The following is a 12,586-nucleotide window of genomic DNA, read 5'->3' as shown; positions in this document are numbered from 1 at the left end:
TTTTAGAATCCAAGGATTCTGTGATATTTTTTGCCAGCCTCTGAAGAACGACATTAGACGTCCCCCTACTCGTATGGCGTCATTGCTTTCTCGAGCCGGATGCTGAACTAAAGGGGGGCCCTCTGCCCTTGTTCCCCTTAGGGTAACTCCATCTGCCGGACTTTCCTTTACCCTTATAATCTGGCTTATGCGAGGGGCGGGCTCTCCGAAAGGGCTGATATCTATGAGGTTTATCCTCGGGAAACCCTTTGTTTTTATCAGATGTTTTTCCAAGATGTCGTCTAATACTGGCCCAAATACCCTATCCCCCGAAAAGGGAATGGAGCATAATTTATTTTTTGACTGGTTATCCCCAGACCAGGTTTTCAACCAGATAGCCCGTCTAGTTTCATTAGATAAAGCTCTGTTTCTGGCCGCAAACCTAACGGACTCCGCCGAAGCGTCGGCCATGATACCTGTAGACATTTTAAGGAGGGGAAGGGACCTGAGAATAGTTTCCCTAGGAGCTTTTGATGTTAACTGCTCCTCCAGATCTTCTACCCACAAGCACATTGATCTAGCTACAGAGGTGGCAGCAATATTAGTCTTTGATAGCCACCGACGTCTCCCAGGCCCTTTTTAGAAGGCCAGTGAGCGTGAAAGAATTCTCCTGCTGAAGCGCTGAGCGCAGGAGAATTTTCCCACGCTGTCAGTGACGTGCATGAGGTGAGCTGAGTTCATTGGATATGACCTCGGCTCATCTTTATGCCGTCACAGCCAGACACTGAGGAGCGCAAGCATGCCTGCGCTTCTCAGTGTCTGCAGCATGGCAAGCTGGATGGCAGCGTTCTGTTGCGATCCAGCCTGTCATGTCAATGTAGCAGAGCTGAAGCTGTCGTGGGAACCATGGAAAGGTAAGGATGAGGTTGGTTTATTATTTTACTTTTATTGCAGAAGACATTGGCTTCAGCTGGAATGGGCGTGACGGTAAGTATGGTTTAATTTAGAACATTAAAAAATTGTGTGCTTATTTCAATTAAAGGACTTTATTCTGGGTGTTTGTGTTTTTTTTTTTTAACTTTGACTATGGGGTTAGTAATGGGGGTGTCTTATAGACGCCTCTCCATTACTAACCTGGGCTTGATGTCAGCTGGCATTATAAGCTGACATCAACCCCAGCCCTATTACCCCACTGCCACCGCTACAGGGCAGTGGGAAGAGCGAGGCTAAGTGCCAGAATTGGCGCATCCTGTGGATGCGCCATTTCTGGGGCGGCTGATGGCTGGTGTTTCTAGCCTGGGAGGGGGCCAATATTCATGGCACCCTTCCTGGGCTATTAATATCAGCCCCCAGCTGTCTGCCTAGCCTTTGCTAGCTATTAAAATAGGGGGGACCCCACGTCATTTTTTTGGGGGGGTCCCCCATTTTAATAGCTAGTAAAGGCTAGGTATTCAGCTGGGGGCTGATATTAGTAGCCTGGGAAGCTCCGTGGGTATTACCCCCTTCCCAGGCTTCAAACATCTGCCCCAGCCGTCTGCTTAACCTCCGCTAGAGCCTAAAATTACAGGGAACCCCACGCCAATTTTTTTTTTAAATCCTTTATTTTAACACTAAATGACAAGTACAGTAATCAACACTGTCACTGTACTTCATATATATGTGACTGACATGTTTCTATCTATCTAATCTATGTGTGATGCTCTATTCTTTCTGTTGTAAATTGTCGGGTACCGCTGCTGAATTGCCGGCCGGCTTTTTTAAAGAGACGTTGCATGAAAACACTTATTATTTTTTTATAAATCCTTTACACTAAATGACAAGTACAGTAAGCTGAGCGCTGCCATCCAGCTTGTCATCCTTCAGAGACCCTGCAGAGCGCAGGCATTATGGGAACTTCCGATTCCGGTATTCGATATTCTAAAAGTATCGGAACTCCGTATCAGAACTCTGATACCACGAATATCGGTCGATACCCAATATTTCAGTATCAGAATGCTCAACACTAGTGATGACACATGAAGGTTTTAACAATTTGATATATTCTTTGTTATTAGGTCCTAATTCAGGAAAGTGCAAAGTTACAGTTGTCTTTAAAGGTGTATGAAAAAGAGGTAGAAGTCCTGAAACAAGAACTAGCTCAGGACCCCACACATGCTGCAAGAAACTGGATTCAGGAGAAACTGATTTTACACAAGGATGTAAGTCTGATTAGTCTGCCTTTCCTATAGTAGATGTCTTCCCTATAAATCTTTGTGATTATACATATCCGCCTACGTTTTTACATTTTTTTCATTTTATCGACCTTTAATTTTGCGTTTGTTTCCCTTAGTTAACTACATTGAGAGAGAAACTAGTTGACCTTGAATATTCAAAGTCTGAATCCATTCAGCGGCTATTGAGACATGTAAGTATCTTCCTCATTTGACACGTTTTCTTGGAAAAATCTTTTTATCATTCCTTATAGATGTTACTGTTTTGCTTGAGGTTTTTCCTTCATCTTGACTGGCTGGCTAACCTACCTTCGATATTCACCTTGACTTCGACTCTTCACCTTCAGACCGTGTACCACATCCCAACTTTCAGAATTTGGATCCATCCCCTTGCGGCTTCCCTCCAACCAGTTTATCCCACTCCTAGCCCTATCAGGAGGAGCCTGATCTCCACTCAGATCTTGGAGGACAGGACCGTCCCAAGCCTCCAGTGCTGCTTCCGTGACCTTCTCTTCTCCCTGCCAGCATTGCTCACTGATCAGAAAGCAATTTTTTAATCTCGTCTGTGCTTTTTCAAGCAAGTGGCACCTACTGGACAAGCCGGGATATATGTAAAGGCTCTCTTCTGACAGTCCAGGATGAACCACCTAGGGAAACCTCACAAATCAACTTACTTTCCAACCATTCTCATCCTCCTGCTCAGACAAGCCTTTGCTTCCCAAGAAGGGGGAGACTTTTTCTTTTGTCTTGCCCCACCAACCACTCAGGTCATTTTATCACCAGGTCGGGCTCTTACAAAACCCTTCTTTGTCAGACTAGGAGCTCCCAACTGAGTCTCTCACTCAGATGTGAATCTATCTACTTCTTTTCCAGGTCACATGGCTTTCCTGGGTAGAAGACTCTTGGGTGAGAGATGTAGTCTCAGCAGGATACAGAAAAGGCTTTCTGTTCTCTGCGACTGATTCTTCAAGTCCTTTTCTCCTTTTCTTACTTTTTGGTTCCAGACAGCCCCTTTTGGGAGTTGTCCACTACTGGACAGCAACTTCCTAATTGCTTAAATGCCCCACATAAAATTTGGAATCACAACGTTGACTTCGAAGGATCAGTACCGGACTGGAAGGTAAGTAATTAATAAGGGATTGTCCATTAGTGGACAGCATATTTTAAATGCCAAAGTGCCCCAGATAAAATAAAGAGAGCCCACACACCTCTTGGACCAGCACCATTCCAGCAATGTCGGCTCGGTCTCCTGACAGTCACTTGTCATGTTTATTAAACGTGACCTCTGCGGCCATTCAGTGACTTCTGATCACCTGCAGCCTTCACACCTTCTGTAACCTAGAGCTGTTCATTCCGTATGTCAAGAGAGTAATCCACTGGTCTATTTTGTCCCACAACTGTCTCATCGCCTTTCCGCCTCAGGTTCTGCATGATGGTGATGTGCAGGTTGGTTCCTTTTGCCCTGTTCCATTCCGGACCCCTGCAGCAGGTCACTAGTCTCTCCAAATGGGACAGAGATCCGCTTCCCAATCAACCTGCCAATCTGATTATACAGCCAGTGGTTCACCAATTCTTTCTGTGCTGGCATTTTGTCCCTTTAATTCTTCGGCATTACTTCATCCTGCCAGTACACTGCCTACACCTGACCACAAACTCCAGTCTTCTGGTCAGGGGAGGAGTGTTTCTCCACCACATGACACAACTAGTGGAGCACTCAGGAAGCTTTTCTGACCATCAACAAATCTGGGGTCATGACAATTTTCTTCTCCTTCACTGGCAAGTTATTCTTGTGAGACACCCCGTTTGAGATCAGATGGACAATGCCGCAGGCATAGCATACATTATTTACTAGTGCAGCACGTACAATGAAACCTCATGATGGGGACTACTCATTCTCTCCTGGGCAGAATGCCTTGTCCTGGTCTTCTCCATTATCCACACTACTAGACTACAGTATTGAGTTGCAAGTTTTCTCATTTTATCTTTGATAGACCTTGACGAGTGGTCTCTCTGCCTTTGCTCATCATTGCAAGCTTTGGCGGGGGGTGGCTCAGACTGTCAACCTCATGGCATCATGGATGAACCACAAATAATTACAGTTCATTGCCAGGGCAAGTAATCCTCTGGCAATGGATGCTCTGGTGGTCCTATGGAATCCTTTCACCAGTTCCTACATCTTTCCTTCCACTTCTCCCATTGGTGTTGATGAAGACACAAGGAAGGATAGTGATCTTGGTGGCTCCATGTTGAGCCTTGCACTACTGTTACTTAGAAGTGACCAACCATATCGCACATTTACCCTGATGTCTCCCAGAGGATTCAGACCTGCTCTCTCAATGTTTCCATTACCACATAAGTTTATAGTCTCAGTTTAATGACCGAATATATATTGAGTTACAGCTGAATGAATGAATGAATGAAGAGGTATTATGAAAGAGGGGCGCCAGTTCTGTGGCCCTAAACTGTCAAAGATGACTATTCTAATTTGCTGCCATATGTCTTTTGTAGAGGGATATACTGGAAGCCAATCTCTCAAATTCAGAGGCAGAAGTCCGGAAACTAGACGTCATTATTGAAAGAATACGACAGGTAAGATGAGATGATAGATGATGATAATTCTAGAAGAGAGACCCATAAAATATGGATGATTCTGGCTGACCACTATTTCTAAGTTATGTACAACAGCTAGTAGTCTGCCAAATATATGACCTGCCAGGTTAAAAATGTTCAACCATCCTGTTTTTGTTTTTAATGTCCTATTGCTGGTGGCTTCAACTCGTCCAATCAAAATCTTTTTTTGTTTGCCCAGGTTCAGGCCACATTCACATGCTGAGGCCGGGGTGCGTATTTTATTTATGCATTAGAAATGCACTGTTTTTGCGGCAGTATTCGAAATCAAGGTATTTTTTTTGCCACAGTTTTGAAGAAACGTATTCATTTTTACCGAGATTTCAACTTTGGAATACAGCTGTCAAAAAAACGCACTGCAACATGTGACTGGAGCCTAAAGGGTTAGAAATCTCTTTGGGGGCTTTTTAGTTATTTATTTTTTTACTTAAATGAATGTAATATTTTGGCCTATGGCATCATTGAATATTTTGAACTATTTGGATTCTACAGTTTTTATGTATTAGGATACATGTGTTCTGGTACATAGCCATACAAGTTTATATCCTCTAAGGATCTCAATGACTGTGCCAAGGCTAAATTGTGATGTTAGGTCTCAATCTCCAAAGGGCAGGTTCTGTGGGTCACCTATGAGATTCGATGGCACGTACCAACCAAAAGTATTTAACGGGCAACCAGAGAATGAGCCAAACCGCGTCATGGACGTTCAAGAGTCACATGTATGGGGAGCAAAGGCTCCAACTGGTCCAATCCCACAGAAGAGCTAATGTAGCACAAGTTTCTACGCAAGTTACTGCAGTCTATGATGGAAAGTTGTCAGATCACGCAGTGCATCGTAGCTTACTGCATAATCTCATAGTGCACAAGATTTGGCTGGTGGTTTTAATGTTATGGCTTGTCGGTATAGTGATATGGAGCCTGTATGTGTATTAAACTTGTGTTTTTTTATTTTCTAGATTCTCCTCTCTATACCAGATGTTGTAGATAATTGTGAGAAGCTGAGACAATTGAAGGACTTCCTGAAATAGAGAATCTTTGTGATGGTTAATGATTAAAGAGAACCTGTCATCAGGGTTATGCATATTAAACTAAAGATATGGCGATAATGGCGCTGTTAAACTGATTTAACACGTACATTCAGTGAAGAGATCCGCCTGGTTGTTGTAGAAGTTTTGGTCTTCGTGCATTGGGGCAGGACTGTGGGTAGGGTCTTCAGCTCTGCCAATGCCTTTCTGCTGCTCTTGGTGTCTTTATTCTCTTCCTTGTTTAAAGCGCACCTGTCAGCAGGATTGTGCTCAGTAAACTATATACACTGTCAGGTGGGAAACACGACAATGATTAAAATGATACCTGGGTTGATGAAATCAGTCCTGTGGTTCTTGTGTAATCTTTACTTTCAGTTTGGAGTTAATGATATGCTTGTGCTTCGGTGCGGTCTGTGGAGGGCGCTCTATCTGGTGCTCTGCTTACATATTCATCTGTATGCTCTTATTACCACTCACTGTGCCTTCACTGACCTGCCTCCTATTTCACATAATGCATCTAGTAGTGTGGGGCTAGGTAAAATAGGAGGCAGGTCAGTGAAGGCGCAGTGAGCTGTCATAAAAGCATACAGATGAATATGTAAGCAGAGCACCAGATAGAGTGCCCCCCACAGGTCTCCCTAGAGCACGGGCATATCATTATCCCCAAACTGAAAGTAAAGATTACACAAGACCACAGGACGGATTTCATCAACCAAGGTATCATTTTAATCAGTGTAATGTCGCCTACCTGACAGTGTATGAAGTTTACTGAGCTCAATCCTGATGACAGGTGTGCTTTAAATTTCGTGCCTGCGCTGTTCTAGCTGCAGGCAGCACTTGTGTGGATTGATCTTATGGGGGGTCCTCAGTAAAATGGCATTTGGTGCAGAGTGACCTCGGGTGGTCTTCAGTAAAATGGCGCTGGTGCATGCACAGATTGAGATATCGGCTTGTCATTAAGCCGAGATCTTAATCTGCGCATGCACCGGCACCGTTTTCCTGAAGACTGCCAAGAGATCAGTCTGTACAAGCTCCGCCGAGACTAGAACGGAGCAGACGCGAAATTTAAATAAGGAAGAGGGTACAGACTTAAGAGGCAGCGGAGGGGCCGTGGCAAAGCCAAAGACCCTACCTACAGACTCGCCCTGATGCATGGAGACCAAAACTTCTAATGTCAATTTTAAAAGAAATCGGGCTGTGAATTTCTTCACTGAAGGTATCTATTAAATCAGTACAACAACGCCATTATGGCCATACCTTTAGTTTAAAATCCATAACCCTAATGACAGGTTCTCTTTAGAGGAAAACTACTCGAAGTGCTGCATGAAGGATAAATATCATCTCATCTGGAAATCAAGCATTAAGTTTATCAGTGCTTACAAACTCATCCATATTCTGACCCCATGATAATACTCTGTCATTGCTCTGACAAGTACACTGCTATAATATAGGGCCATCGTAGGAGTCCAAATCGCCATCAGTGTTCACACGTCTACCTGCTACTATTTAAAGCAGTTTAATTTACTTTTCTGTTTAGAAATGTTGCAGTAATATTTGGCCAGACAAGCGCATATTCAGTTTGTGTGCGCACACGGATCATTTGTAGCTAATGTGTTAGTGCACATGAGCAATTCTACAAGCCGACTGATGGTCCGCAAGGGAAAAAAAAGATCACCGAACTCACTATTCCAGTCTGTTCTATGGACCAGCAAAGGTCATACAATAGAAGGCAGCCCCAGCACTCGTCCACAACACAGATGAGCTCACAATCACATCCGCAATCTGCTGACATGTCTGGCAAATTTTTAATATGGGCCTGACCTACTGATTATATACTGTTGTTACGCTGAATAGTGTAGATGTTTATTTATTTTTTTGTATGTATATGTGTAATATATATATATATATATATATATATATATATATATGTATATATATATATATATATATATATATATAAATATTACATACACACATATATACATACACACATATATGTGTGTGTGTGTGTGTGTGTGTATATATACATGCATGCATACATACATACACCTGCCTATATGTACTAATGTACTATATGAATTTTTTTTTGGGGGGGTGGGGGTTGTTTAACTGATACTTTTAGACCTTTCCTTTGGTAGTGTTGGTATACTGCACTAAAGGCTTTTACTATGTTAAAAGTATGTATATTTTGTTCATATGTATTTCTTAATAAAGTATTAAAGTATTGTTTTAAATATAAAAACATGTTTTTTTGTAAAAGCACTTTTTATCTAGCTTTGTCTAAGTTGCCTGAAACAGAAAAAAGTGTCTGAGAGCTTATCAGAGGAAGATTGCAGTTTTATGCTTTGTATAGTCCTTTTTTCCTTTCATGCTGCTGTCCGTAGAGACCGTGATACCTAAGGTTCTGGTAAGAGGTATTGGGTACATCTGTCAGCCCATCTATCTCCTGCAATGTGATCACAGGGAACCATGGCTAGGAGACCTGACAAAAAAGCCATTGTCTGTTATGCATTTCCATTCATTAGGTCGTGTAATATTGATAAGAAATAGTGTTAAAAAGCTACATCTATATTTCAACGCATTATAGAAGCAATCAAAAGATCTATCCACCAAGTCCCATAACGGGACAAAAATGTTTTAATTTAATAAAGCTTTTACCAGTACGTCCATCATAACGGCACGACAGGAGTTAAATCCTCTGTTCCTCTAGGGACAGGAAACACATGAGAGATTAAAAGCCCCCCCCCTCCCCCTTTCATCACACCCTCAGTGTTTTTCCTGTCCCTAGCAGGACAGGACACTAGGAGAGGTTCTCTCTGAAGATGAAAAAATACCTGAGAGCCAAGGGATTCGGGGGGAGTCTGAACTCTCCCCTTGCTTCGGTCCAGAGGCGCCATGCTGATATCCCACGGAGCGGGGGTCCCTCAGCCAGAAAACCGCCACCATGCCGCTGTATCCCCCGGACAGGGGGCTCTGAGCATTGCGCTGCCCGCCGGCGTTATCCTGAAGGGCCGGAGGCTGCGTGCGCTCCATGGAGCCTAGACTTCCGACCGGGAAACACCGGGGCGCGGAGTCAGGTAAGCGGACATCCTCTTTGGGCCGGCGTGCGTTCCAAGGTGGAACACACGCCACATGGGCTTGTCCTTCCAGAGCGATGACGCGGCCAGACCACACAGGTGCGCCTTCAGGGCACGTTCTGGAAAACAAATGGCGACAAGCAGCGGTTGGCGTTGGGGGCATGGCCTACTCACCTGGATCAGGTAAGACCCTATAAAAGGGTACACCTCTGTGAGTACAGTCTCAGGCCCTTGTCTGGATATTGAACCCTGTAATCCAGGACAGGTCTTTTATTAGCAAATCTCCTGTGTCCTTTTTTTCTGGATTAGGATAGGGGAGCCAAGAGGTCCAGATCGTCCTCCAAAAAATCAAGAAGATGTGTATCCTGTAACTCTAAGCTTCAGGACTCATATAAAAAGAGGCTGTGTAAAGAATGTATAGCTGAGAAGAAAAAGCTTCCTTTTTGACGGACATGAGATCTATGATCCATGAGGAGGTCCAGAACAGTCTCGAGCCTTATACCTTCCCATACACAGCCGTCACCCCAAATAGTTCAACCCTTTCCTCGCCAGAAAAGACCCAGGTGGGAGATGGAAGAGTTGTCTGAGGAAGGAGAATATTTAGACTCTGCATCAGAGCTCAGTCTGGAAGAGGACGAGGATCGCTTCTCTGTTACCCTCACAAGAGAGAAAAAAATATATCTTCTCTGCAGAACATACGGATGAGCCATTGAAATCCGTTAGGCATACTATGAAATGTTCGCAGGTCTGAGGACTCGGAGAAATAGTGTTCCCAGTAAATGAGCATTTAAAAGCAATGATTATGGAGGAATGGGAAGAAGTGGAGAAAAGACTCATTGTGCCAAGAGACTTTAAATCCCGTCTTCCTTTCAATCCGGAGGACATCAAACTTTGGGAGGAAATCCCTAAGGTCGTTGTCCCTATAGCGAAAGTGGCTAAGAAAACGTCCATCCCCTTTGAAGATTCGTCTTGCCTCAAAGACGCAATGGATAGGAAGGCGGAGAGCATGCTCAAGAGCAGTTGGGAAGCCTCAGCAGCCATAATTAAATCTAATATCGCTGCCACTTCAGTGGCAAGATCCATGTGCCTTTGGTTGGACAAGCTGTCAGATCAAATTAGGTCCGACTCCCCTGTAGAAATGCTATCAGACTCTCTTCCTATGTGAAAGCTGGCGACACAATTCATGGCTGATGCCTCAGCCGAATCGGTCAGATTCGCAGCTAGATGTAGTGTACTATCTAATACCGCTAGACGGGCAATATGGCTAAAAACGTGGTCGGGTGATAGCCACTCAAAAAATAAGCTGTGCTCAATTCCTTTTTTGGGTACCCGGGTCTTTGGTCCAGTGTTGGACGAGATCCTAGAGAGAGCGTCCGACAAGAAAAAAGGGTTTCGCAAGGATAGGGTTAAGAGATACCGGCCCTTTCGTGGAACCCGTCTCTCCCCTAAATGTGATTACAGGGGTAAGGGTAAGACAGGGAGATGGTTTTACAGGAAGGGAGGAAAGGACAGAGAAGATCAGGTCTCCTCTGGGGCCCCAGCTAGACCATGACGCCATTGGAGTGGTGGGGGGCAGGCTTCGTTTCTTTCGGGACAAGTGGGCATCCATTACAAAAAATCAATGGATCCTGCGTTCCTTAGGGGAAGGTTACAAAATAGACTTTTCCCATACTCCCCCTCGTCGTTTCCAAATCACTTGTCCTCGCTCCCCCGTAGATCTCTGAAGTCTATGGCAGGATATATTAGTCTTTCAATCCCTACACGTGGTAAAACAGGTTCCCCCTTCAGAGCAGGGTTTAGGCCATTATTCCTCCCTCTTCTCGGTGTTAAAACCCTCAGGCAAACGCCATACAGTTATAAACCTCAAGCCCCTAAACCAGTGGGTGGAATACAAAAGGTTCAAAATGGAAACTAAAAACCAGCATTCCACTGATAGAGAAGGGATTGGTAATGTGCACCCTAGACCTCAAGGATGCATATTACCATGTTCCAATTCACCCAAGTCACCAGGAATACCTAAGATTCGCTCTAGAGCAAGAGGACACAGTACACCACTTTCAGTTCACTTGCCTACCCTTCGGTCTGTCCTCGGCCCCCCGAATATTTACAAAGGTTATGACAGAAGTAGCAGCCTTCTTAAGAATACAGGGGATTGTAATCATCCCTTACTTGGACGATATATTATTGGTGGCAGAGTCAGTCTCTTCTTCTCAGTCAACAAGATCATACGATCAAAACCCTGGAATATTTGGGGTGGAACATCAATTGGGAAAAGTCAAGCCTCCAACCAAGTACCACAAAGGTATTTCTAGGGGTACTTTTAGATTCCAGTCTTCAGAAGTCCTCCTTGCCTCAGGAGAAATGAGAAAAAATAAAACGAGATTTACAACTAAGAGAAGCGAAAGACCACCTCAATCAGATACGCCATGCGGATCTTAGGATTGATGACTTCATGCATTCCGAGCGTGAAATGGGCACAGGCCCGTTCAAGACCATTACAGAAATCGATCCTGTCAGTTTGGAACAGACGACCGTCGGGATTAGACAAAAAAATGAGACTGTCAAGGGAGCTAAAAAAAACTCCCTTTCCTGGTGGACAGACCCTTCAAACTTAGAAAATTGAATAGACTGGATCCTTCTTCCTTCAATCCAAATCCATACAGATGCCAGCCAAAAGGGCTGGGGAGCAAGCATAGGAAACAGATATCTACAAGGGATGTGGCCCAAACAGATACGACACAGGTCGTCAAATTTCAGGGAGCTAAGGGCGGTCTGGGAAACTCTTCAAAGATGTCAACATTTGCTCAGAGGAAATCACGTAAAAGTTTTCTCAGACAACAGCACCACCATCTCCTTTTCTTCGTCGACAAGGAGGTCCAAGAGGAAAATGGTTACAATCCTTAGCGGCAAGAATTTTCCACTGGGCGGAGAGAAATGTTTTTCAATATCGGCTATTCATCGAAGGGGGTCCGAAAACGTGGTAGCAGATTTTCTCAGCAGAGCAAGAGTTGGTCCCTCAGATTGGGAACTGAATCCAGATGTTTTTCATCAAATCATTCAACGATGGGCACCCCGTCCATAGACCTGTTCGCGGCCAGAAAAAAACAGGAAGCTGCAGCGCTTTTTCTCCTTGGACCCAGCCGACAGCCCAGAAGGAATAGATGCCCTTTCTCAGTCGTGGGGAACAAAACTGGTGTACGCCTTTCCTCCAGTCCCTTTCATCTCAAGAGTACTAAGGAAAATCCAACAGGAGAGGGGAGCTCTTATCCTGATAGCGCCTTACTGGCCCAAAAAGAGCTGGTTTCCTCTGCTACACCGGATGTCTGTGGATCTCCCATTCAGACTCCAAACCAGGAAAGATCTTCTGTTGCAGGGTCCCTTATTACATCCGAACATCTAATTCCTCCAGCTGACAGCATGGAACCTGAGAGGCGGATCCTAGCCTCTAAGGGCCTTTCTCATCGAGTGATTACAACTCTCCAAGCCTGTAGGAAACCAGTAACGTCAGCCATCTATTCTAGAATCTGGAGACCGTTCTGTAGCTTTGCAGGTGAGTCTGTGGGAAATTCGTCTCGCCCCAATATTCCAAAGATACTGGATTTCCTCCAACAGGGGTTTGATAAGGGTCTGAGGCCAAATATGTTAAAGGTTCATATCTCGGCCCTAA

General features: G+C 44.4%; 1 protein-coding gene across 9 annotated transcripts in view; it reads left to right on the top strand.

Annotated features, from left to right (window-relative positions):
- Window positions 1-6,089, top strand: part of SPAG5 (sperm associated antigen 5) — a 79,380-nt gene extending 73,291 nt beyond the window's left edge. For 5 of the 9 annotated variants that reach the window (XM_073667867.1, XM_073667870.1, XM_073667869.1 and 2 more), the window contains 4 exons: window positions 2,034-2,177; window positions 2,309-2,383; window positions 4,698-4,778; window positions 5,774-6,086. In XM_073667867.1, the coding sequence (XP_073523968.1) occupies window positions 2,034-2,177; window positions 2,309-2,383; window positions 4,698-4,778; window positions 5,774-5,845 (372 nt within the window). In that variant the 3' untranslated portion in view covers window positions 5,846-6,086. Of the gene's footprint in view, window positions 1-2,033; window positions 2,178-2,308; window positions 2,384-4,697; window positions 4,779-5,773 lie in introns of all 9 variants that reach the window. The other 4 variants (XM_073667874.1, XM_073667871.1, XM_073667863.1 and 1 more) reach the window with 3 other exon arrangements.
- Window positions 6,090-12,586: the final 6,497 nt, after the last annotated feature.

The sequence above is a fragment of the Phyllobates terribilis genome, unplaced genomic scaffold, assembly GCF_046119375.1.
Source record: "Phyllobates terribilis strain yellow unplaced genomic scaffold, ASM4611937v1 Scaffold_2__4_contigs__length_985480577, whole genome shotgun sequence".
Taxonomy (NCBI): domain Eukaryota; kingdom Metazoa; phylum Chordata; class Amphibia; order Anura; family Dendrobatidae; genus Phyllobates; species Phyllobates terribilis.
This window is presented reverse-complemented; position numbering and strand designations above follow the sequence as displayed.